The 24,493-nt window shown below is 37.6% G+C and overlaps 5 protein-coding genes, 2 long non-coding RNA genes and 1 other non-coding gene across 14 annotated transcripts in view; 4 read left to right on the top strand and 4 right to left on the bottom strand.

Annotated features, from left to right (window-relative positions):
* The window catches only part of TrissinR (Trissin receptor), a 64,341-nt gene extending 63,020 nt beyond the window's left edge, over window positions 1–1,321 (bottom strand). For all 5 annotated transcript variants that reach the window (XM_020951270.2, XM_020951268.2, XM_086831009.1 and 2 more), the window contains exon 1: window positions 1,084–1,321. In XM_020951270.2, the coding sequence (XP_020806929.2) occupies window positions 1,084–1,102 (19 nt within the window). In that variant the 5' untranslated portion in view covers window positions 1,103–1,321. The remainder of the gene's footprint in view (window positions 1–1,083) is intronic.
* Window positions 1,322–1,676: 355 nt separating this feature from the next.
* LOC110183141 (uncharacterized) lies at window positions 1,677–2,030 on the top strand. The gene is made up of 3 exons (XR_015271245.1): window positions 1,677–1,755; window positions 1,815–1,829; window positions 1,895–2,030. It is a non-coding gene; the product is annotated as an uncharacterized LOC110183141 (transcript).
* Window positions 2,031–7,539: 5,509 nt separating this feature from the next.
* Window positions 7,540–8,649, top strand: LOC110183127 (uncharacterized). Of its 2 annotated transcripts, none has more exons than XR_015271243.1 (3): window positions 7,540–7,958; window positions 8,226–8,439; window positions 8,511–8,649. It is a non-coding gene; the product is annotated as an uncharacterized LOC110183127 (long non-coding RNA). The 2 variants fall into 2 exon arrangements; XR_015271244.1 differs by having other exon boundaries at window positions 8,492–8,614.
* On the bottom strand, window positions 8,201–15,173 carry LOC110183124 (venom dipeptidyl peptidase 4). Its single transcript, XM_020951315.2, has 6 exons — window positions 14,875–15,173; window positions 10,560–10,654; window positions 9,582–10,498; window positions 8,787–9,523; window positions 8,514–8,725; window positions 8,201–8,441 (listed from the first exon to the last, which is right to left on the bottom strand). The coding sequence occupies exons 1-6, from the start codon at window positions 15,077–15,079 to the stop codon at window positions 8,328–8,330; spliced, it is 2,280 nt and encodes a 759-aa protein (XP_020806974.2). The 5' UTR covers window positions 15,080–15,173; the 3' UTR covers window positions 8,201–8,327.
* LOC110183126 (uncharacterized) lies at window positions 12,158–13,142 on the bottom strand. The gene is made up of 2 exons (XM_020951316.2): window positions 12,853–13,142; window positions 12,158–12,794 (listed from the first exon to the last, which is right to left on the bottom strand). Exons 1-2 carry the CDS (start codon window positions 12,884–12,886, stop codon window positions 12,358–12,360), a joined length of 471 nt encoding a protein of 156 aa, XP_020806975.2. The 5' UTR covers window positions 12,887–13,142; the 3' UTR covers window positions 12,158–12,357.
* A 1,545-nt stretch (window positions 15,174–16,718) lies between the features above and the next one.
* LOC110183138 (uncharacterized) lies at window positions 16,719–18,654 on the bottom strand. The gene is made up of 2 exons (XM_020951328.2): window positions 18,123–18,654; window positions 16,719–18,065 (listed from the first exon to the last, which is right to left on the bottom strand). The coding sequence occupies exons 1-2, from the start codon at window positions 18,362–18,364 to the stop codon at window positions 16,907–16,909; spliced, it is 1,401 nt and encodes a 466-aa protein (XP_020806987.2). The 5' UTR covers window positions 18,365–18,654; the 3' UTR covers window positions 16,719–16,906.
* A 180-nt stretch (window positions 18,655–18,834) lies between these two features.
* LOC110183132 (uncharacterized) lies at window positions 18,835–21,073 on the top strand. Its single transcript, XM_020951322.2, has 2 exons — window positions 18,835–19,163; window positions 19,240–21,073. Exons 1-2 carry the CDS (start codon window positions 18,952–18,954, stop codon window positions 19,964–19,966), a joined length of 939 nt encoding a protein of 312 aa, XP_020806981.1. The 5' UTR covers window positions 18,835–18,951; the 3' UTR covers window positions 19,967–21,073.
* A 1,147-nt stretch (window positions 21,074–22,220) lies between these two features.
* LOC147644026 (uncharacterized) lies at window positions 22,221–23,303 on the top strand. 2 transcript variants are annotated; one of them, XR_015271241.1, is made up of 2 exons: window positions 22,221–22,391; window positions 23,082–23,303. It is a non-coding gene; the product is annotated as an uncharacterized LOC147644026 (long non-coding RNA). The 2 variants fall into 2 exon arrangements; XR_015271242.1 differs by having other exon boundaries at window positions 22,258–22,409.
* The last annotated feature ends 1,190 nt before the right edge of the window (window positions 23,304–24,493 follow it).

Here is a 24,493-nt window from a genome sequence, read left to right as displayed (position 1 = left end):
GTTAAGTTTTGTCCAAGAAATGCCAGAAAGTAAGTTAGTTTTTAGATTGCCCCTGGGGAATTAATCAGTTACAATGACCTACCTGTAAGGCATTTCGAACCAAAAGTCCTATTGCCGTAAAACTTTTATTGAGGAGATTGTTAAAAATACTTTTGCTTGTTGGCTGCCAACTTTTGTTTCGGTTCCCTTGTGTATTTCAGACTTTAACTTTAACTCGAATACTTATTTCTACACAGAGTCATACCCTGCATTCAATATTCATATGCTGCAGCATAATTTTCGCTGAGAGCGAACACTGACTGCGCATAAATAAATAATATGAAAATGGCCACTATGGCAGTGAAATAAATAATTGGAAAAGCAAAACTGGACACCAGTTTTACAAGCTTCCTGGATTTCAGATTTCACATTTACTGTACCCAACATTTATTTGTGTATAAAAAAATGTATATATAAAGATAAACTTTAATTCCCTTTGGAGTCTAAAACTTCTGGCGACATGTCAATAAAAATGATTGCTCTGCAGTGCCTAAAAATATAGAGAGCATAAAAAAGGGCCAACGCAAAAATCATATACAGGTCAAGACAGGACAGGAAACTTGCCGCAGGACCACAGGACCACAGGACCCTGTGGACCAAACTGACAGCCTTGCCACAAAACTTTGACATGCCTCGGAGTGTGGGCTTGAAGCAGGAATTGGAAGTGTTTTCCGTTTCCTGAACTCCTTGGCGAATTCAAGTGAGATGTGAATGACAGAATGTGAATAGGAGTGACATAAATCGAATATGAAAAAGATAAAATATGAAAAAATATTAACGAAACATAAAATGTTGAAGAAATATAAAGAACACTATGTTTATGAATTTTTAGGACGGCTAAACAATTAAATGCATTTCGTAACTTTGAATTGATATTTGGTCAAATAAATATTATATATGTCTTGCATTTTTCTATGTCTTAAATTGCTGAATCACTTTAAATTACACTTAAGTAATAAGTAGCAATAAGGAAGGACCTAGGCCTTATACCTCATATAGCATTTATATAAGTGACATAATATAATTGTCATTGTTCAGACTTACCCCAGTTGAGGACACACATCTATCCGTCTTCATTATTGTTGACTTCCTTCCAGTTTAGAATTATATTTTCGATGACATCAATTAGGCTTTGAGCTTCTCTCTGGTTATCCATTGCTTTGGTCAGGTGATATTGTTCGGTTCCAAGGGAAATCACTATCACGATCACTTTCACGATCACTTTCACGATCACTTAAACGATCACCATCGATGCAAACAGTAGGGCGGCCACGTACACACTGAGGGCAGCGCGGCTTAAGCGCCTCTATTTATAGTCCCCGAGCAAAGAGAACAGCGAAGCTGAGAGCGAGAGAGAGAGATATCAGTCGAGCTAGGCAGAGAGGGATAGAGAGTAAGGGAGCTAGAGCTACACAGAGGGAGACAGAGATGCCGCATACGATACAGATCAAGAGAGAGAGCGGGAGAGGGAGAAACAGCAATTCACTGCCATGACAAAATTGCTTAATTTGTAATATAAATAATAACCATAAGTAAAACAATGTTTCCGCTTTAATAAAACCTTAACTAAAACAATTATCCGATATAATCAGATGTGTCTATATATATCGGCCACAATAAATCCATAGCTTAGTCTTCTTCGACTTAAATATAAATATGAAACTTTTAGCTTTTCTGATTCTCAGTCTTTATATTGTTTGTGTCTCAACTCAAAAGGTATGAATATTTAATTTTAATGCTATATATATTTTATTTTAAAATTTATTGTGTTACAGAAATTCAAAAAAAAGGTATATAATGTGTGATATTCAAATAAAAATATTTTTAAATGAATATAGTTTTCATATAATTATAGATAGAAAGATGCGTTCGATATTGTACAATTAACTACAGGCCTGTTTGTGCAACCAATGGACTATGCATATATGAGTTTAAAAATCAGTGTTTAATGGCTAACAATAATTGCGATAACGTTAAGAACAAAAAGCCAGGTAATTAAGATTGATTTCGAATAATAGAGTAATTTAAAATACTTCATCTTTATATTTATTCAAGTATTCAAATCGGTTCCCTTGGCGCTATGCTACAAACCGGACAACCCTTGTCATCCTGAGGATATATTTTCCGAATAAATATAAAAACTATACTACTGTACTTAAATCTGTTTACTTTTCTTAACCAGTAATAAAAACATTTCAACAACCACACTCACAGACAAATTGAGGTTTACAAAACCACAGAAAATGTTAAGGAAAAAACCTAAGGAAATGGGGAGAACCCTCATTTCCAGACGGTAATTGAGACTGACATGCCAGACTGGTATGAAACAGTGATAACTTTCCGCCAAATTAGACTTTCAAGGACATCTTCCTGCGGCCGCCCCTAATCACTGTGTGCACAGTCAGCGGGCTTTTATTGAGCCAAAACCCCATATGGTTTAAAGCTTTAACGCCTCGGCTCACTTCATATCGCCATTTTGGCGTACGCTCTATAAACTTTTATTGGCCTGCCTAAAACTGGGGCACATTTTGATTGACACTTTAGTCGTTAATGTCTTAAAGGCAACTGCACTTGGATAAGAGTGGAAGTTGCCTGTGGCAAAAGGATTTTATGTAAACAGGATATTTATAAGTGGAAATCGCAAAAGTTTTCATTGACCACAACGTTGGGTTGCAAAGCTTTTTGTTGAGACCGGAAACGGAAGTCGCAAGTTCACAACAAAACTTGTACTTCCTTTGATTGTTAAGTTGGAATATTCAAGGCGATATGAGCAAGATATTCACAATAGATGTTGGATAAATCATTTTAATATAAGTGAAAGTGTTGATAAAATATAATTTAAGTAAAGTAAAAATATTTAAAGAGGCTTTTTGAGATCTTTCAAGTTATTGAAGTATTTCAAATGTAGAACATCTTGTTTTCTTTTAATTATCCTTGAATAATGTTGTTCCTCTATATTTATATTTGATATACATATATTTGAAAAACTGGTCTCTCACACCCATCGCACTTACTGTAATTAAATTTAATTTCAAGAACTCAGCCCTGTGTTATATATATAAAACAGAAAAACTTTGTTTGGAAAAGTCATAAAGGTCAACAAGTTTTTACTTTTTTGTGCGCCCGAGACATTCATATGTGTGCGGCCTGAATGCGACATGCTGAAATATTTTCCACACAATAAAATTACAGCATAGTTTTTAGACCTCGTCGCTCTTCGCCCCTCTACCTTCTATGCCCCTCTGACCTCTCTTTAGCCGCGTTTCCGCCTTGATGCTGCCAAACAAAAGGCACCCGGGAGGCCGCAAAGTTGAGCAAAATGTCGAGCCGCCGCTAAAATAAACTGACACTTGCACAGCACACACAGGACACACACACACAAACACACACCCATGTCGTCATCAGTTACACACACTTTCAGGGTGACGTTAGACGCGCGAAAATGTTCGCCTTTCCGCTCGCCATTTTTGCGGCCAACGCGTCTCTGAGTCGCATTTCCATTAATTTAATTTGCCAAATGCGGCGTAGTTTGTGCCAACAAAATGTTAAATAGTCGACCCTGAGATGAACTTTATTTTAATATATTTTTAAATGAGTCTTACTTAAAACATACATAGTAAAGTAGTCTATATTATATTATTATTTTTTACATTATTTAATTATTTATATATTTAATGGTAAGAACTTAAGTCAGCTGCTTAAAAAAGGATATTTTGTTTTGCTACTTGAGTAAGGTTAACCGATAGGGTATATTTATAGTGGGCACACTTGACTGTAATGTTATTTGAGTTAAGAGAAAAGCTATTCTTATTGCTGTAAATTATTATGTAAATTATTCCCAAAAAGAAAGAAAACAAACCTCGAAAAGCCGAATTTTATATATACCCTTGCAACTTTCTATCGAATTAAAAGACCAAATCAAATATCTATTATAATTTTTTGAATCAATAATTATAAGTAGTTTTAGATGACCATTTTTAAGAAAAATAAAATTTAGAATTCTCATAACTAAGCCAAAAAAAATAATTAATTTCCATTGGGAAAGCTTTTCTATGTTAGTAACCCCTTGTAAAATTTTGAAAACTAAATTTTTGCCGGACATAGCTCGATCGACTCAGCTGTTGATGCTGATCAAGAATATATATGGTTTATAGGGTCGGAAATGACTCCTTCACACAGTAAGAAGCTTTTGACTAAAATAACAATAACCTTAAAAAGTGATAAAAATAAATATTAAATCTCCTAATAATTCCAACAATAAGATATTCTAAGAAATTTTACGAAAATCAGATTAACTTTAGCTATGCAGAACCCTTGACTAATGAACAAGTTCACCGAATCTTTGACATTTATTAGCAAAAAGCTCTCGGTGCCATGCTCTTTTGGCTTTGCACAATTTTCCTTAATTATGGCTTAATTGTTGCCTACTTAAAGGCGCAAAGGCGATGTCGAGTAACACACACACACACAGGCGAAGGAAAGCTAATTGCTCGCCTCTCTTCCCATTCTCGGGATGCTCGAAAATAATGCTCTCAGTGTTGAAAACCAAAGTCATAAATTTTAATTTGCCAAGTTCAAATAACATGTCGAAAACAATCTTCCTTTCCCTTCCTCTCGCTCTCTTTATCGCTGCTCCTGTCCATTACAATTTGGTCTATCGTCGTCCTGGGAAAAGCAATTAAACTTTACACAAAAATATCTAATTGATTTTCAAAACCCAAATTTAGTGGCTTCTGGCATTTTTCGTGGAAAAGTCCATTTATTCATTCAGTCCGATAATTGATATTTGTGACAGAATTTGGGATTCTTAAAATTCCTTTATACCTATTTAATTGCTTAATTGCATTAATATGTATTTGCTAGCTGTAATTACTAACAAATTATGGTATATATATTTTGTGTTAGAGTCTTGAAAACCTTCTAAGAGTTCCTAGAAAGCTGTGCTTTAATAATGCCTAAGGAATTTGCTACGAAAATACATATATAACCATTTAATTGCTTAATGGGTTAAATACAATTAATATACATTTCTGAGCTGGATAAAAAATAAAATATATATTAGAGTTGTAAAACTTTTAATAATACTCAACGAATAAGCTTTAAATAAGTAATACAATATTTTAATGATAGATTCATAGAAATCATACCCAAACCCCAAATGATTTATTGTAAAGAAATGAAAACCAAAATAATAGTTGATTTAAAATACTCTTTGTCGTATTTTACTCAGAATCATAGAAAACACGAATTCCCGCTCATTAAAACATTATTTTAATTACATTTCAAATTTTGACAGTACTTTCAAGGGAAGCCTTCAGGCAATTATAAATAATTTCCTTCACTAATTTGTGCTGATTAAAATTCACGCAAAAATTTCCACATCTCCATTGCATAATGCCTTACTCAAAATATTAAAAACTAGTTTCGGAAAATTCAGCCAACCTGTGAAAATGGGGGAAAATGGCGGTGATTTACCGTCTCTGATGCAGCGGCACAGCAGGTCACAGGACAAACAAGCCACCGCAGGTTGACGCAACGTGGCTGCCACAATGGTCCGGGCTTGCCAATTTGCATGAAATGCGATTTTTCGCAGGCGTTGCATAATATTCCTCCCCCCCCCCAGTGCGTGAAATTTCCCAGAGAGTCGGTGGGAAAAGTGGAGGGGAAAAGTATATGTATGCAACAGAATGAATTAAGCGAATGTATTATGCGCACATTCTCAAACGCGGCAGTTCCGCCATTAAAAGTTGTAAGGCGTAAAATCAGCATTAACAACACTCGGCTGGCAGGCGAGAATGTTCCAGCTTTAATTGGTAATCATCCGGGGTTTTTCCGGGAATTTCATGAACAGTTTCATTTTTGATTAAAGCTATAGTTGGTTGCTAAGGAAATTAATTAAATTTAAAAAACTGAATTTCGAAGCTTTAAAAATCCATCAGTGATTTTCCGTAAAACAAACTTAGCACTTAAGGGAAACTGCTGCATTGGAAACTTTTAATAGACTTGAAGCCTTACTTCCTTCCTTCCTTTCTCCTGTCTTACCACATTCTAAGCTTCGAAACTAACATGATTGGCTTAGTGTTTATAATTTATGCATTCCGTTGAACTCATGCAACTTTAATAGCATTATGCCACGCCCTCACGGATACGGAAATGCGTCGCTGATAAGATGACTGATATGAAGAAGGGGATGCCAAAGTGCGGGCAACTATGTATGTTAAACAATGAACTCCCATCTCTATATGCCACCTCATCCTCCAATTTTCCAACCAACCAACCATCCATCTTGTGTGTCAGCCATTTGATACTTGCCCCCCCCTGAAGATGTGTACAGGGAAATCATTCCACAGGATTCATTCAATGGGGAAAACCCGTCACAGGCAGGAAAAAGTTCGCGTGGGTGTGAAAATGAACCACACTTTCCTGCCTGGTTGGGGTTTTAGCTTTTGTATTTAAATGCAGTAAATGTGGAATCCCATGTGTATAATAGGCAGATTTGTTTAAGTGAATGTAAGTGTTTGGGGAAATGAGCCTATTAATCAGATGAAAAACCCCTTTGAAAGTTAGCTTTCAAAAGAATTTTACTTTTATAGGAGAGGGATTTTCACTAGAGATGGTGTTGATGGAAAAAATATTGTTATATTATTGCTAATATTAATTATATTATAATTATAATTTTTAAAGCAAATAAACTTTTAAATAATATAATATTTAAATTCCAAAACGTAACCAAATAACCTTTCAGTGTTAGCATCTCCAATGGATGTTGCTCAACATGGTCTTAGCAACATTCGTTTCCATTTGGATGTTGCTAAACATGTTCCTATTATGTGCCTTCTGTATGCCTTTCTGTTAAATATAATTTTATTTATAAATTTGAGCGTAAATCAATCAAGTTTTTAACTAATTTAAGCATAATTTGGCATAGATTATGATCCATTTTCAGATTCATTTTTAATTTCACTCAAAATGCTTTGGATGCCAGGTATCTAAGAGACAGTAACACTCTACAATATCTTTCATACTTATTTATTTTTGCTCTGCCCTGCATCCGGCCCACTCATGAATCAGCAGTTCAGTCTGAAAGAAACAGGAAAATTATTTATGTTAATTATGGTCGGTTGGTTGGGTGGGTGTTTTATGGAAAAGAAAGTTGTCACTGACCCAAACCGACCCGACCCGACCCGATCCTGCCGCCAACTGTTGCCATATCTCGCATCTCCATTTCCGTTCCGCTTTATTTTTTAATTATTTCCCAGCATTTTACAGGGCTGTAAGTGGCAAATTAAGGAATTATGCAAGCACAATGGCCGGGAACGAAATGAAATTTCGTGCTTGGCCAATTGCAAAGAGTTTAAAAAAAGTTTTTGCATCGTTTTCCTGACATCTCCGCTGAGCGTGTGTTGTGTGTGTGTTTTGTGCCAGGGCATTATGCAATCGCCACAATCCGCAATTAGTTGCGCACTTAATCCGAGAAGCAAACAGCACCAGGAATAACCAGCATCAGGAGCCACCAGAGCAGAATGACACCCCGATTAGCACTGGCCATGATGGGGGGACTAATCCCATTCTAACGCCGCAAACTTCCAGCGATTGCCGAACTTGTGCACAGCTTGGCCCTCTGCCTCTGCCTCAGCTGGCTTAAATGCCGGCAATTAGTTGGCAATTCTTGTTTACTCTCTAAACTGAGAACGATTCTAAAACTTTGCCCTAGACAGCGTCGTCGCCAACCTTAGAACCTCGAAAAACCCCCTGATTAATGCCCTTATATCCTGGCGATTGTTTTTCAATATTAAATCCGAGAGCGTAGCGCATATTAATCAGTTGACACACAAACAAATGAAGCTGCTCAAGGCCGTCGTCTGGACTTGATGGACAAACAATGGAGAACTTTGGGTTGACCTCGCGACAACAGAGAGGTGAGTTTCCACATCTTTCAGTATTGTTTTCCCCTTTTGTTTTGATCCCTCCCACATAGTCAGGATTTTCCCTAATTAATAAAGCAACTCGAATTTAATGGCTACGTGTATATACTATGTATATATCCTTTGACATCTGCTAATGAATGTGCGTGTAACCCTTGAGCAAGGTTGTCAAGGATACCTCAGTCTCATGTCAAAGGATGTGCGAAGGGATTATTAATCAATGACTAGAATAATCATTTAGTTCAAATAAAATATTTACAGATGTTTAATTTACATTCAACACAATCAGGTTTAAAAAGATATATGTAGATACAAAAATACAAAACAAGGATTTCCAAATACTCAAATGTGACTAGAAGAAACCTATTCGGAGCCTTCGGGCACCTCCAGGTTAAGGCAGTTCATCCAGAAGGCATCAATGGTGTGATACAAATGGGGCAGAGCATTGCCAATGCCATGGTTCTCATCGGTGTAGGTCTAGAAATGAATAAATTACATAATAAATTAGTTAAATTTATAATAAAAAGAATAATTAAATTATTATAGTACCTGCTCTTCGAACTGTATATCCGCCCTTTGCAGCAGTTTGGCCAATAGCAGGGAATGCTGATAGTGAACATTATCATCACCTGAACCATGAATCAACAGGAAATCATGCGATCTAAAGTTTTCCAAGTTCAGAAAGACACTGCTCTCATTATATTTCTTCAAGTTATCAGCGTCGGTGGGCAGACCCATATAGCGTTCAGTGTAAATTGTATCTATTTAAATATATAAATGAATGAAAAACTCTCATAATTATTTAGCAAAATATCTACAAACCATAATACAGCCAAGAGGTAACAGGGGCCACTGAAACACCACACTGGAATACCCTATTATCATCCTTCTCAATGGTCTTGGCCGTCATATAACCACCATAACTCCAACCCCAGATGGCACAACGATCCTCATCCACATAGGCGAGATTCTGCTGCATCCAGCGGGTGACAAACAACTGATCCTCCACCTCATGATCACCCAGATCATTGTTCACTGAGAAGAGCAGATCCTTGCCCTTGTTACCCGTTCCTCTTCCATCAATATAAGCGTAGATTGTGTTCCGGGAGGTGGTGAGGAAGGCCTCGTAGCCCAAAGTGAATCCATTGGTAACTCGCACCGAATTGGGTCCCTGGTAGACCACCACAATCAATGGATACTTCTTGGTGGCATCGAAATTGGGAGGCAGGGCGAGCTTGGCGAAACCGATGGTACCATCGGCCAAGGTGACATTAAGGAAGTGATAGGTGGGACGCAGTTTCTGGGCTATCTTGGCGCGATACTCCGTGTTGGGTTCCCAGTCCACCTGACGTGTATTCCCGGTGGCCTCATAGATGCCCACATAAGTGGGATTGGGTCCATTGCAGGAGAGTGTGTAGTAGGAGAAACCTTTGCTAAAGGTGGCACTGGCTGATTTGCAGGCAACTCCCTCCACATCGATGAGGCCACAGCTAAGGCAATCGTTGTTTCTGTACACATGGTACGCCGAGGGATCATTAGCCTGGGTGGCCTGGTAGTACCTTGGGAAGAAAATAACCCTTTAAATCTCAATCCTTTCTAGAATTCTATTGTACTCACAGTTTATCCCTGGCTTCATCGTATCCATAAACATTTAAGACTGTGAAATTACCACGCGATTGCCAGCTGTTGATGCCCGTCTCCAGGTTAAGATTCCACACCTGTTGCCAGTTGTCAATGAAGTAGGAGAATATGCAGCTCTTGCCTGTGCTGAGGCACTTGGGTGTGCTAATGTCCACCCAGCCAGATGGTTCCTCCAACCGCTTAACCTCCGCACAGACGCCTTCATAACTGCAGCTCTGAATGGAGGAGAGGTTCTGCCTCCTGTTCATCCAGGTAATAAGCAGATGTGTCTCATTGGACCACACCACATTCTGGAGGATGTGATCACTGCCAACAATATCTGCGGGTGCCACAATTCGTTGCATGGTGGGATCATTGTTGGTGACATCATACACACGCAGACTGACCAAAGGATTCTTGGTACCCGATTTGGGGTACTTGAGGTGCTCCTCGTGGGGATACTGATAGTTGGTGTTATCCCCATCACCGTACATGAAGTAATTGAAGGTCTCCACATCGGTGTCATCGAAAAAGCCCACGGCCAACTTGGTGCCATCCGGTGACCACCAAAGAGCGCTTCCACTGCTCAGTACCTCCTCCTCGTAGACCCAATCGGGAACTCCATTGTACACCACACCATCCACACCGTCCTCCGTGACCTTGATCTCCAGATTCTCACTAAAGTGGATGTAAACGTTGTTCAGGTAAACATAGGCCAGGCGATCCCGCAGTGGTGACCATCCACAGTACTGTAGCTTCTCTCCTTTGTGGATCTGAATGGTAGTGTTGGTATCGATATCGTACACATCATACTGAGCTATATACGAGTGACGAAACTTCTCCGTGAGATTGTGACGGATTAGGATCTTGGTGTTATCTGCCGAAAGCACAAAGGTGGCTCCCGCATAGTTATTCTACAAGATAGAGAACTCTTTATTATATCCTGAATAGTGAAAGGAAAAGGAGTTACTTTACCAGGAAGGATGAGCCCAAGAAGATTGAATCCGACTTTGTGGCAGCATTAAATTTGTGAATGGTTCTATCGGAGGTTGTATAATAGAATTCCTCATCTGCAAAGGAATTAAGAGAAAGGTATTAACTTCAAGTTATATTATTAATTTGAGAAGTCCTATTGAATAAAATATAAGCTTACTAGCCACACTTGTCGTTAGATTTTAAATATATAAAATAACATCAAGCTGGAAAATGTATATACAGCTTATATTTAAATATCATTTGTAAAAGTATAAAAATATTGTAAAATGATTCTGTTTACATAAAGTAAACAAATTATACAAGAAAACATTAGAGGCAATTTTATATTTATTTCACTTTAACAGAATTTGGTATTAAATTTGCATTAACTTGTTTATGAATTGTATTATATTATATAATATTATATATTATTACTGAAAACTGTATTTTAGCATTATTTTATTTGCAGGTTTTTGTACGATAAAAATAAGCCCTTATCATGATTCCGAGAACAATTAGAGCAAACAGATAGAAAAACTGGTTTCATGTTTCTTGAATGAGTCAGTTTATAAAAATTAATTAGTCTAAATCTGTGCTCATTTCATTTTAATTAAAATATGTAAATATTTTTGACAAAAACAATATTTGCTTAGAATTTGTTTTTAGTATTTTGTTTTCTAAGTTATAAAAAAATCTACTCTTATAAACTTGATTAACCTTTTTTAGAGACAATTTTATAGGTCAACTTGCCTTATAAGAATTTTGCAATTAAGAAAGCTTTGTTGCTTGAAAGTTTTTATAACTATTACCATTTAAGCAGAGCGCTTCGAATCGATTCAACCTTCTCCTAATACTTTTCTTTCACTAATTAGCATTCACTTTTGTTGGAAAACAAGCGTAACCACAATAATGCCAAATTAGCCAAAACAAAAGCCAACTTGAACTTTCAGCTGGTTGAAGTGTAAAACTTGGCATTATTTGCAATTTTAGTCGAGTGCCAAGTTAGAGAAATTTAATTTAGAGAGAAATTTGAATAGACATAACTTTTTCACTGGTAATCTAACACAATTTAAGCCATATTTTTTAAATAACACTGAGATTAAAAGGCAAACTTGATAAAAAAAATTATTTATACTATTTTTGGGAAAAACTGAAATCTATGGGAAGTTCCCATAACGTCAATTTATAGATCAAACTGACAAGCTAATAAATATACAAGTTTGGAAGAAATTTTGTTAATACCCTTTCAATTTGAATGTATAAATTTAAGGGTATTAACTAACGAGTGACATTTTCTAAAGAAATTGAAAGATTTTAAGCCTTATCTAGGTTTTGTGGTAAACCACAAGACTGTGATAAGAACTACAATATAAGCGTGCTATCGAGTGATTGTAATTCATTGCAGATTAGATTTCACGACAAGTCACAGAAAATGTGTGTGCAAATAGTGTGAAATAAGGATTTAACTCCAGAACAATTTATAATTAAATTATGAATTAAGAAAAGAAATTTGGCATTTGAATTAGAAAGTGTATGACGTGGCCATTTATTACCAACCCTCATTTGAAAAGACCCAGTGAAAACCATCGATCAATACCTGCTTTTGATGCCCCTATTTATTATTCAACTTTTGATTATAACTGTCATATCGTCCTATTTACATTCTACGACTTTCTATTCCCTCCATTCAACAGAAATTCATTACTTTGGGAAAACTTTTAGACAAACAAAGGCAAATCCAAGGTCGACAATGGGACAAGGCAGGGCATACCTTCTAGAGATACACTAGAGAGTTGGTTCATAGAGGGTGGTCTCTTTTACTAAACACCTTGTGATAGGTAGGAAGAATGAAGGAATGTTGCAGAAGTGTTAAATACTTTTCCTGCAACTCTTTCCTAGCCTCTGACGCCAGTTCTGGGACCTTTTCATCTGCCCGCTCATTGACGATCCGCCTGACTTCTTCATCGTACTGCTTTTCATTAATACAATGCTCCAGCTCGAGCATTTTCCGTTCCAGCCTAATATTGATCTTGGCCAACTCCAGTTCTCTGATTTTCAATTGGTTTTGCATGTTAGCAATCTCGCTATCAAGCTGATCCTTTTCAACAATTCTACCATCTATTTTCTGTTCCTTGGAAAGCAACTGCTGTTTCTCATTTTCGATCTCCTTATTGATCTCATCCAACTCGGCTTTCAAATCTTTGGAATCCTCCTCTGCCATTGAGCTGCAGGCCACTAAAATAATTCTAGTTAATATTCGAATTAATTTAAATCTCTTTCAGAAGGCACTTACAAGCCACTAACAACAGTACAAGGTAGCCCCTCATGTTCAAGTATCCAAAGTGGTCTATTGAATCGGTTAATATATAAAGAAACTAACTTGGAACGCACTCCAAAGGAATATAGTGTTAGTTCCGCTAATTATTCTGCATAATATTAATCCGTAACGGTCCTTATATAATATCTTATATAATATAGGTTTGGTTTTTTATATGAATTATTTCTTGCTTTTGACTTCAAAGTGCTTATATATATAAAAAGAAATAGCAATAGTTTCAATAGATTTCAATTCGGAAAGCGTTCCTATTTTTTGCCAATTTTTGACAATTTTAATGATGTAACCCCTTATCATTTTTTGCAAAAATGGAAACATTTTTAAAATTTTCGATTTCTTCCAGACATGGCTAGATCGACTCAGCTGTTAATCCTGATCAAGAATATATATGATTTATAGGGTCGGAAATGACTCCTTCACTGTTTTATAAGCTTCTGACTAAAATTATAATACCATATTTTATCTATTTTTACGCCAATTTTTCGTAAAAATCAAATTTTAAAAAATTCATAATAAAGTCAAAAATTCGTTAATTTTAAATCGGAAAGCTGTCCCGAGCTAGTTTTTACAACGTTAACAAATCTGCATACTCAGTTAAAAATTTTTGCTATTTAAAATTACTTAAAATTTAATCCCATTCTTTGAGTAGGTATTTTTTTTATATTTTTATGCCAAATTTTCCTAAAGATCAAATTGAAAAAAACTTATAACTAAGCCAAAAATGCATTAATTTCAATTCGGAAACCTTTCCTATGCTAGTTTTTATTGGGTTAATAAATCTGCATACTCAGTTTTTAATTTTAGAAAATTGAATTTTTTGCCAATTTTTGGCAATTTTAATCATTTTTTGCAAAAATGGAAACATTTTTAAAATTTTCGATTTCTTCCAGACATGGCTAGATCGACTCAGCTGTTGATCCTGATCAAGAATATATATGATTTATAGGGTCGGAAATGACTCCTTCACTGTTTTATAAGCTTCTGACTAAAATTATAATACCATATTTTATCTGTTTTTACGGCAATTTTTCCGAAAAATCAAATTTTAAAATATTCATAACAAAGCCAAAAATGCGTTAATTTTAGATCGGAAAGCTTTCCCGAGCTAATTTTTAATCACGTTAACAAATCTGAATACTCAGTCTAAAATTTTTGAGAATTAAAATTACTTAAAATTTAATCCCATTCTTTGAGTAGGTATTTTTATATTTTTATACCAATTTTTCCTAAAAATCAAATTGAAAAAAACTCATAACTAAACCAAAAATGCATTCATTTCATTTCGGAAACCTTTCCTATGCTAGTTTTTATAAGGTTAATAATTCATCATACTCAGTTTAAAATTTTAGAAAATTGAATTTTTTGCCAATTTTTGGCAATTTTAATGATGTAACCCCTTGTCATTTTTTGCAAAAATTGAAACATTTTTAAAAATTTCGATTTCTTCCAGACATGCCTAGATCGACTCAGCTGTTGATGCTGATCAAGAATATATATGATTTATAGGGTCGGAAATGACTCCTTCACTGCTTTATAAGCTTCTAACTAAGGTTATAATACCATTCTTTAAGTAGTTATCTATATATTTATGAACATTTTTTCTAGAAATCAAATTTAAAAAACTCAAGAAGATTATCTTAAAATTGCTCAAATTTTTTCGCTGTGCATCACTAGTCTATGGAAATGCCCCGTCCCTGCACTTGTACGTTAAGTCAGAACTAAATACATTGTAAACACTTTTATGCTATACGTAAATTAGTCCATTGATAAGGGCACAGCTCCCGCTGATGATGGAACACCGCTCTGCGGGTGGGAATTCCCGGTTGATAACTCCCCCATGAGGGGAAATTCTAGCGAATAGAGCTATAGCTTCCAGCACAGCCACTTGGAGGAGGAAAACAAAACAAGCGCCAAGAGGTGGGTCATCGAACCGACCCGAGAACCGAGAACCGAGTGCGGAGAACCCTTGGAGCAACCAACCTGTTATCCAGGTGCCATTGAAACCGCGTAGCCCCGATGTGCCGGATAGCGCCTCCGTTAGCTCCCACGCCGTTTTGCTGTCGCTGCTGTCCGCCCGTCCAACGGTCGCTGCCAGCGAGATGCGCGGCCCCAGGCAGAGGCAGAGGCACAGGCAGAGGCAGAGGCTGAGCGCCGAGGCGGTCACCAGAGATGATTTATCCCACATTTTCTGTCCGTAGCTAATTTCCCTAATTTTCACACTTGTCACACCGCGAAACGAGATCCGGAACGAAACACACGGAGGCACCTCAAAAAACCAACTGAATTAAAATCAGAAATCAATTACAATCACACAGCAATTAGCTCTGACGTCAACGCAGGCAGAGGCAGCAGCCGTGGCAGAGGCAGAGGCAGAGGCGCAGCGCCAGCAGAGGATGATAGCGTTATAGAAGAGAGCAGTTATAAGCGGGAGAGATCGGTGTTCAACAAAAAAAAAAAAGCAATACAATAGCTGCTCTTGGAGCTTACAACTTTTTTTATACACTTGCAAAAGGTATTATAATTTTAGTTAGGAGTCAGGTTAGTTGGGAATGCCATGAGGGGGATTCTCTTAAGGGCATTTATTTTAAATTAAATATTTGAACATATATTTTATTTTCATGATTTTTTTTGGCAATTAATAAATAAAATGTTAATCATTAGCTTATTTACTACGACTTTGTATGGCCTTTTCGTTTATTTCAATTAAGTTAACAATTTAAGTGCATAATTGCAAAAAAAAATTAAATAATTTATATATTGAAATGATTTATATGGGGAAGTCTCTTTCATTAAATTTTACATAATAAATTTAATTTTGTAGCGTTGTAAATAAAAAAAAAGGTTTCGCTGTTAAACCTAAAATATATTCCTTTTTATAAATATATATTTTTATCGACATTTTTATAGGACAATTATTTCAATAAAACAAAGTTTAAAAAACTCATACGTAAGCCAAAAAAGCATAAATTTTAATTCGGAAAGCATTCCTATGCTACTTTTTAATAGGTTAATAAATCTGCATACTCAATTTTAAAAAATTAAAATTTTTGTTAATTTTTCCAAAATTTTAACGAAATAAAACATTAACTTTTTTTGAAAAAATTAGAAAATTTTTTTATTTTTCCAGACATGCCTAGATCGACTCGGCTGTTGATGCTTATCAAGAATATTTATGATTTATAGAGGCGGAAATGACTCCTTGACTGCTTTAAAAGCTTCTAAGGTTTCTAGATTGCAATTTTATTTTTGGTCAGTTGTTTTTAAATATATATATTAAATAATCATTTTCTTTTCTTTCTTTATAAAATTTGTTAAATATTATCTTATCTCACCTGTTGCCCAAGAGCCATTAAAGTCCATTTCCAAATTTAAGAAGTCAAAAGCATCCTCAAGTGTCCAAGAGCTCTTCGTTAACCACTTTAGTTTGGCTTCAGTAGTCACATTATTACTAAATAATTCACACTGGAACATTAACAAACAAACAATAAATATAGTAAATCCACCGTGCATAATTAAAAGCGTCTTTTCGAATTTTAAACTGCAAAAAACCGATCTACGCGACTCAAAGCACCGAGAGTGAATGAGAAAATAAAACAAAAGTGAAACAAAAGCATTAAGTAAATACTTTTAGATATTTTTAGCTGTACCTCAGAAGTATGCTTATAAAACTTAATATATTACCAGTTACCATAAGGGTACCATCTGGGTAATAAATATTTTAATACAAGGAAGAAAGTTCACCAAACCTTTGGTTTCAATATTTACAATTAACATTTGCATTATAAAGAACTTTATGGAGTGAGAAGATCTTAAAACCCCACTGATTTGTTTTATATATTTATTTATTAATTAGGTTTATCTTTAATCTTATAAACAATGAAGCATGTTTGTTTTTTGTTTGTTAAGTTATGTGGTTCTGATTAAAAAAAGGGACACACTGAATCAGCGCAGTGCAGGAAACAATTTGTCATCCAGTCCAGAAATTTTGTTTTAAAAAGTCCAAAAAAGATCCTCACTGCGGCCGGCCGGCTGCTGGCAGCTGATGGGACGCCGGCTGCTGTGGCTGCTGCTGCTGCTGGGTGAGTTGCATCATACGAGTCAGGATCTGCGCCTGCTGCTCGAGACACTTGGGGAAGAAGGCCTGCATGAGCTCGACCTTGCGCTGCTCTAGCTCCAACCTCTGGCGGGAAAGCTTGGTCTGCTCGTAGAGCAATTGGTTCTTCCGCCGTACCTCCTCCATGTAGAGAGTTTCCAGGGAATCGGCCGCCGGTATATTAACCGAGCCATACGGACGACCGCGCTTTCGTGGCACCGGAACAGGGGAGGCGCTCACAACGGCCGAATTAGCGATGGGATTGCTGGCTGGAGCAGCAGCAGGAGCTGGCGAAGAAACCTGAGCTGGAACTGCGGCTACTCCTGATGCTGGAACTGGAGCCGGCATGCCGCCATTGGAGTTGGTGGCTACACTGATTGTGTTATTACTGCTGTTTATGTAGGCCACCGCAGTGATGGGCTGATGATTGATGGTGGACGTGGCCACGGCACTGTTGGTGCCGCTACTATTGTTGGTAAAGTGAGCAGGCTGTTGCTGTTGAAACTGATGCTGCTCATAGCCAGGCTGATACTGCTGTTGTTGCTGCTGCTGTTGCTGCTGCTGTTGTTGTTGCTGCTGCTGCTGCTGCTGTTGTGGCGTCTGCAACTCCAGCAGCTGGGCCGGTTCGGCTGGTGAATACTGTTGCAGCTGCTCTTGAAAGGGCAGCGAGCGATACTCATCGTCCTCATACTCCTGCTTGACCACCTCATCGTACTGATCCGTGAACAGCTCTGTGTTGAAGGTCATCCCGCCGCTGTTGTTATTGTTGTGGCTACTGCCATGGTTGCTGTTGCTGCTGCTGTTGTAGAAGGTGGCGGCAGGCGGCTCGGCAGCCAGCACGATGGCCTGTTGCTGAACGGACTGCTGTTGAAGTGGCTGTTGTTGCGGCGGCAGTTGATCCGTAGAACCATCTTCTCGGGGCGGTGTCATGTCGCGGTTATTAAGCAGGGCCTCTGGCGGCAACGGCTCGGCATTCTTGGGCCTGTGCAGGTTCTTCAGTATCCGGTTTATGATGTCGTACTTCTTCCATCGCGTAGCATAGCTGGTGGGATCTGCCTGCAGGTTCTTCTTCACTTGCCTGTGCAAAAAAACCCTCAATTAATCCGTTTATGACCTCACGAAGGTGTGTGCTTACCTGAATTTCGCCCTTGTCTGGTTGACCTTCATCTGAATCTCTTCTGGCTTCACGTCCACCGCGAATCGCTCGCGCAGCTCCTCGGCCCACTTGCCAAAGAAGATGGTGTTCTTGCCGGTCCGCGTTAGCCGCCAATTATCGCGGCCCCAGATCTCGTACAGTCGCTCCTCCTCGCTGGGCGTCCAGTAGCGACGCGCCTTCTCCTTGACCCTGCCATCGGACACCTCCTGCCCCCCGCACATGCTCGAATCCTGTTCGGCGCCGCTTCCGCTGCCGCCGCCGCCGACTGCGCTGCCTCCGCTTGCGTTCAGCGCCAGCTTCTCGTAGTTCGTACTGTCCTCCTGCCTCAGCTAAATGCTCCCGCGTTTTCCGTGGTCCCCTAGTCTGCGCGGCGTCCAAATTACACAATGCAGTGGGTTCTTTTCTAGGGAACGCAGGTGAAGCCAAAAGTTTTCTGCACAAAAAATCAACAACAGCTCTGATACACAGAAGAGTGTGGCCGTGCGTAAACAAAACGATAACGCTAGATAACACAGAGTTGCCATATATTTTAACCATCGTAATATCGTCAAATACTTCTTGCATTCTGCTTACGTGAAAGGAATAACTTTATTTATATTACGTATTTGAATACTTTTCTTCACAAAATTACGTTCTTTACCACTTCATAACGTTTTTCTTTACTACCCGATAGTTTAACGATGTTATTGTAGTGTGACCAGCTGGCAGGAAGAGAAAAATGCACTTTGCGTCCAGTGAGCAATTATTATTGTGATAAAAATAAATTTCGGCCGGATTTCGTGATGTGCCGGGCTTTGTAATTATAAAAATGAGCGGAGTGAAGCACCAGCGTTTGCGCTATTACACCTCCTTGGAGGAGGCCATGCTGGTTAGGGTGTGGCGCGAGCACCTTCCGATTCCCTCCTACACGGACAATTTACCAATATTCCGTGAAATTGCCGATGCACTGCAGAAAAATGGAATTCGGCTAAATAAGCAGGAGGTTCGCCGGCGCATCAACAACTACCGCAATAAGTATTTGTAAGCAGCAGTAACTACGCATAGGAGTCCTTCTTTAATCATACATACATATATTAACATGCAATTATTCCCACAGAAACGAACGCAGCCGCATAGAGGGTAATCCTCAGTATAAATCAGAGTGGCGCCTCTATGCGCTGGTGCACTCGATCTTCCAGCCCACGCACCCCACAGCGGACGTCCATGAGGCGCACACGGTGCTGGAGGCAGCCGCCACGAGGGCTCGGGCTGACCTGCCCGCCCTGCCGCCCATGATAGTAAACAACACCAGCCAACTAAAGTTCGAGCGTGATCCGGATGGGTGCGCTTTTCTGGATGCCGTGCCATGCTACATTCCACCAACCGTGGTGAAGAACGAACCCTACAACGAGCCCTACAATTTGGTCAAGACGGAGACCAAGCCCACAGGGGCTGAACTCACGAACGCGGTGACTCTCTATCCGTTACCGCGGACTGTGGAGGATCTATTACGCCGGTCACCACTGGCGCCTGCTAATCACCAGCTGCCTGATATGCCACTGACTGCCAAAATCAATGGCCTGCCGGACGCGAAGAAGAGACGCGGAAGACGCAGTATATTGCCACGCCACGGCCAAGTCACAATGGCCCAGGTGGAGCAGCTGCGCAAAGAAAACCAAATGCTGCAGGAGGAAAACGAGGCCAATCTCCTGGAGCTCGAGCAGAAGGAGAAGCATTTCCTTGCGCTGCAGCAAAGCTTCCAGACCTATCTGGACCACCAAGTGATCATCCTTTCGCAGATTATGCGTCCAGGCATAAAGCAAGAGCCGGGATCTGGCTACTAGCATCTGTTGGTGAAGATTAGCCTGTAAGTTAGCTTTAGGAGACAAATGCCCCCGGAAACTGAGGCATTTCCTCCTCCGTTCCTTTTCTCAAACAGACGTCTAGTTCAGTCAATGTACAAAACAGCCTAGCGAACCGAAGATATTGAATTTTTTCTACCTTATTTCTAAGAAACTAGAAGTAAACGTGAATTGGACGTTTGATGAAATGATCTTGTGTTAGGGGACGATAACTTACCTGAGCACTACCTTATTTTTTGTCTAATTAATGCAGAGCCACAAGTCTTTAATTGATAAGGAGTTTAAGAATTAGACTTATATAACTATAAGTGCCCAAAACAAGAAAATGAAAACATTTATTCATATTTTGGAGAACGCAACTGAAAGAGAATAAAATGTCGATTTAGTTTGTTAATTGCAGTTGTGTACATTGTAGTTATCGATATTTATGTTTTGTTTTTGAAAATCTTGGTTATACGTTTGCTTTACCTACTGAAAATATGTTCAATGTGCATTGTTTAACTTAATTTTCTTCTTATTATTTTGTATCTAAAGAATATTTAATGTACCAATTCACTTTCCTTTCGTCAGATTAATTGTTTTGGTAAGACTGAAATTAAATGAAGAGTCTCAGGTGTGCTCAATTTATTTCAGAATGAAATTGCCTTTCGTATGTGCTTGATATGGGGAAATGTAAGGCGGCACTTGGTTGGGAAATCGCTTAATTGTACTTGGACATCACCACCACCACCTGTTCACCTGACATCTCTTATCCCCCCATCGTAATTTTCGCGTGCCTCTGGCGGATTGAAATGTTTAAGCTGCACGAATGTTGCCATGATTGATTGATTGAATGGTTACGGGGCTTAAAGAAGATGAAATGCAGATGCTAATGATCCATCGACATCCAGGTAATTCTGGTCCAATTATTGATCAATTGATTGATGCATTAATAAATGGTATTGTACTTCTTTCTCAGAATTTTAAAGAATCACACTATAATGAATATATATACAGTTTCCAATTTAATTTGACTTGTATTTATATGACTATATTTAATTTATTAAGTCATAATGGTTGAAAATTATAATAAAACACTCATTCGCATCATTGGCTAAGTGCATAATTCTAATTCTAAAAAGTCTAAAAACAATAATAAAAAAAAAATACAATATTAATTTTTGAAAGTGCGCGGTTTTCCACGGCCTTAAAATTGCCGTGTGACCGTTTTTAATGTAGTCCAGTTAACATAACTGGTAATAACAACGTACTCTACAGAGCTGTGTTGCCGGAATAAACTAGTTTCTTACCAACAAGCTAAATTGTATTAACTTAATATGAAAATTAACATAATATTAAACTAGAATCGAACCGCAGGGGTATGCATATCCTTGCAGATTAGAGCAAAAATAATATTTACAACAAAAATAGTATACATATTTATATTAGAAATACCGAAGTTATGCCTACTTTCATTACGGCCACCAATACCTATATATTTTATTTGCAGTTTTACAGTAAAGTTATTCATTTATCCGATCCGACTTTTATAACAATATAACCTAAATTGTGAAACAAGAACAAAACATAACAAAGAAATTAAAAATTTGTTGACGTTGAACAGTGAAATTAATATTTTTGTTGTATTAATTTTCCGTACGCTTCTCTAGCAGCTATACGATAATAGATTTTCATGAAATTAAAACCTAAATTCTTAAATAACACAATAAGTGTATATCTAAAATTCTATAAAAATATATTAAAAACTGGCGAAGTTATAATATGTTATTAATTTTATCCTATTTTGTTTTATTAATTTTTCGATAAATATTTATCGTTTATGTTTTTGTGTGTCTAATTCCATGTGGGCCAAGATCCATGTAATTAATAAGAATTAATTTTACAATTTTAGTAGGAACCTTTTTCGAACATTCCAAAGCAGTATTTTAATAATAAATATTCCAAAAGACTAGACTAAAACCACCAAATAACTAAAACCAGCTCCGATATTTGTATGCCTGAAACATATTTTCCCAATAAAATCTAACATATTTGACCATATGACTATTAAAATAATCGTTGCATGATAATAGTTTCCCCCGACATAGTTTTTCCAGTGTACAAAAAGCTAACTCTGGCTAGAAATAAGCTAAAAGCTAACAGCGTGCACCAGAGTGACCGTATTCAGAACACTGAAAAATACCAAAAAACGACCGCTCTCATCGCGCCTCTCTCAAGACTGCAACCCAATGAGAGCAGAACCTATAAATACGAGCCGCAAATGTTTTTTTCCCAAAATTTTTTTTCAATTTCGAACGGAACGGGTGTGTTTTTGCGCGTGTGTGCGGGCGGACGCGCGTGCCAATCGGAAAACCAAAAACCACAGCCTGAGAATTCAATGTGTTTTTCGCGAAAAGCTGAAAAGAAGGTGTGTGTGTTTGCATGTGTAAGTGTGTGTGTTTCGAGTGTGCGGCATTGAGCCGGAGAAAGCCAGCTTATATATAAAGATCGCCCAGAGAACGAGCCGAACCGAAATAAATCGCAAAACGCTGTGCAGGAGTAGCAACAACAACAACAGACAGCATCGAAAGCTGATGAAAAACAAGTGTAACACACAAATTTTAATGCGCGAGGTCTTTTGCATGTTTGTGTTTGCTGTGTGCACTGCCTGCGAGAGTGTGTGTGTTTGTGTGTTCGAGTGCGAGGGAGAAAGAGATAGCGTCACCCAAATAAACAAAAAAAATTGAATTGAAGAGAAAGAGAAAGAGAAGAGTGCACTAGCGGTTGTTGTTGTTGTTGCTGTTGCATGTGGCATGACCAAAAATCAGCTGGCCGCCATCTCTCTCTCTGTCTCTTTCTGACTCTGCCACCCACCCACTCACAGTTTGGGTGTAAAAAAGCGCCGCTTTTCCTTTTTAGGCTTACATTCTGGACACACAACTCGGGCTTATCTATCTATTTTCTCCAAAGTCACACTTTGTTACAAATGTAAAAAACCCGTTCCGTTTCTGCTTCTCTCTATCTCTCTCTTTCTCTTTCGCTCTCGCTCTGTGTCACGCCTAGTGTGGTTGTTGTTTTTGTTCTTATTGCCTCTACTTAATGCCTCTTTCATTCATAGAAAACGGTCAGCAAAAGGAACAACAAAAACCACAAGAGCAAAAGCGGCAGCGCGATTTCTTTTATTTTCGCTACATCAAAAATATAAAATAATAAGCCAAAAAGCTAAAAATCAAACAAACAAACCAAAGCCAAAAAATCAAAAGAAATCAAATTTCAAATTCGTGCGGCGGCAACAACAACAACAACAACAACAACACTAACGATAACAAAAGAAAGAAAATTATTATAAATCATCATTACCATTCGCAGCAGCAACAAAAACAACAATCGACAAATTGCATGGCAGTTAGCGTCTCCCTCCGTGTGTGTGTTTGTGTGCTTTTGTCTGTGTGTGCGTGATGTAAGTTCGATAATAATTTTCGTACAATCCGAAAATGTTTATTTTATATCTGAACTATTATGCCTAACTGGCGCCATTGTTCATTTGTTGGCCATTATTATTGTTGTTGTTGCTGTTATAATTTGGCTCTCTTTTTCGTTTTCCGCTCTTTATCGGCACAAAAACTCGATTCCATACATGGTTACATATATGTTTATATTTGTATATTATGTTTTTGCTCCATTTATGTGCTATAGTTAACTTTTTAAATATTTAACAACGAGTCTCGGATTGGGTCTTTCCGTTTTTGTGCTTCGTAATTGCTGTTTAAAGTTGGATATTTGAGGGAAAAAGACACTGATTGAAAGAGCTTTTGTAAAGTCGTTTGAGATTGTATCAATAATTTAAATTATTTATAAACACAAATAGACGTTTCCCGAAAGATACTTATATACATAACTCGGAATACCTTTTATGAGTCTGTGAATTTTATAATTTTGATTAAATCGTAAAGATTGTCCAACAAATATTAAATATTTCCGATTCCTATATAGTTTTTGTCCGATTTAAAGAATTTTATTCTAAGTAAAAAATATTTCTCAAGAGATTTACTTAGTTGCAACTTTCCAGAGTCTACTGTTTGTTAACTGATTATAGATTCTTTTTGGTTTTTCTCTTTTTTTTTTCTAAAAGTCCTCATGTGAGTGTAGACCAGACCATGGCCAAGAAATTTTGATAAGGGCTTTACCTACGCCATATGAAAAATATTAATTGAAGTGATAAGCGCACCTATCATAATTTTAACTTTATCTTAACAGAGTAAAAGCCATAATATTTGCGATTATTCACTTAATTTGGTAATTTCCCCTTCTCATTTTGATTAATTTGATTTTCTATCGCCTGTTAATTTTCACATTAACAAAACATTTGTTAACCTATTAAAAATATGTATCCAAAATATATCTTATTTTTTTCTTGAAAAAGTGGTCATTAAAAGTCCGAGGGGAACACATAAATCTTGCCGTCGTTTGTGGCTCAATATTGTCACCAAGTAAATATTTTGAACAACAAAGATATTAATTTATGCGGCG

Source organism: Drosophila serrata, unplaced genomic scaffold, assembly GCF_035046125.1.
Source record: "Drosophila serrata isolate PLE 108 unplaced genomic scaffold, ASM3504612v1 contig_240, whole genome shotgun sequence".
Classification (NCBI taxonomy): Eukaryota; Metazoa; Arthropoda; class Insecta; order Diptera; family Drosophilidae; genus Drosophila; species Drosophila serrata.
Note: the sequence above shows the minus strand (reverse complement) of the source record. Positions and strands in the feature narration are given on the sequence as shown.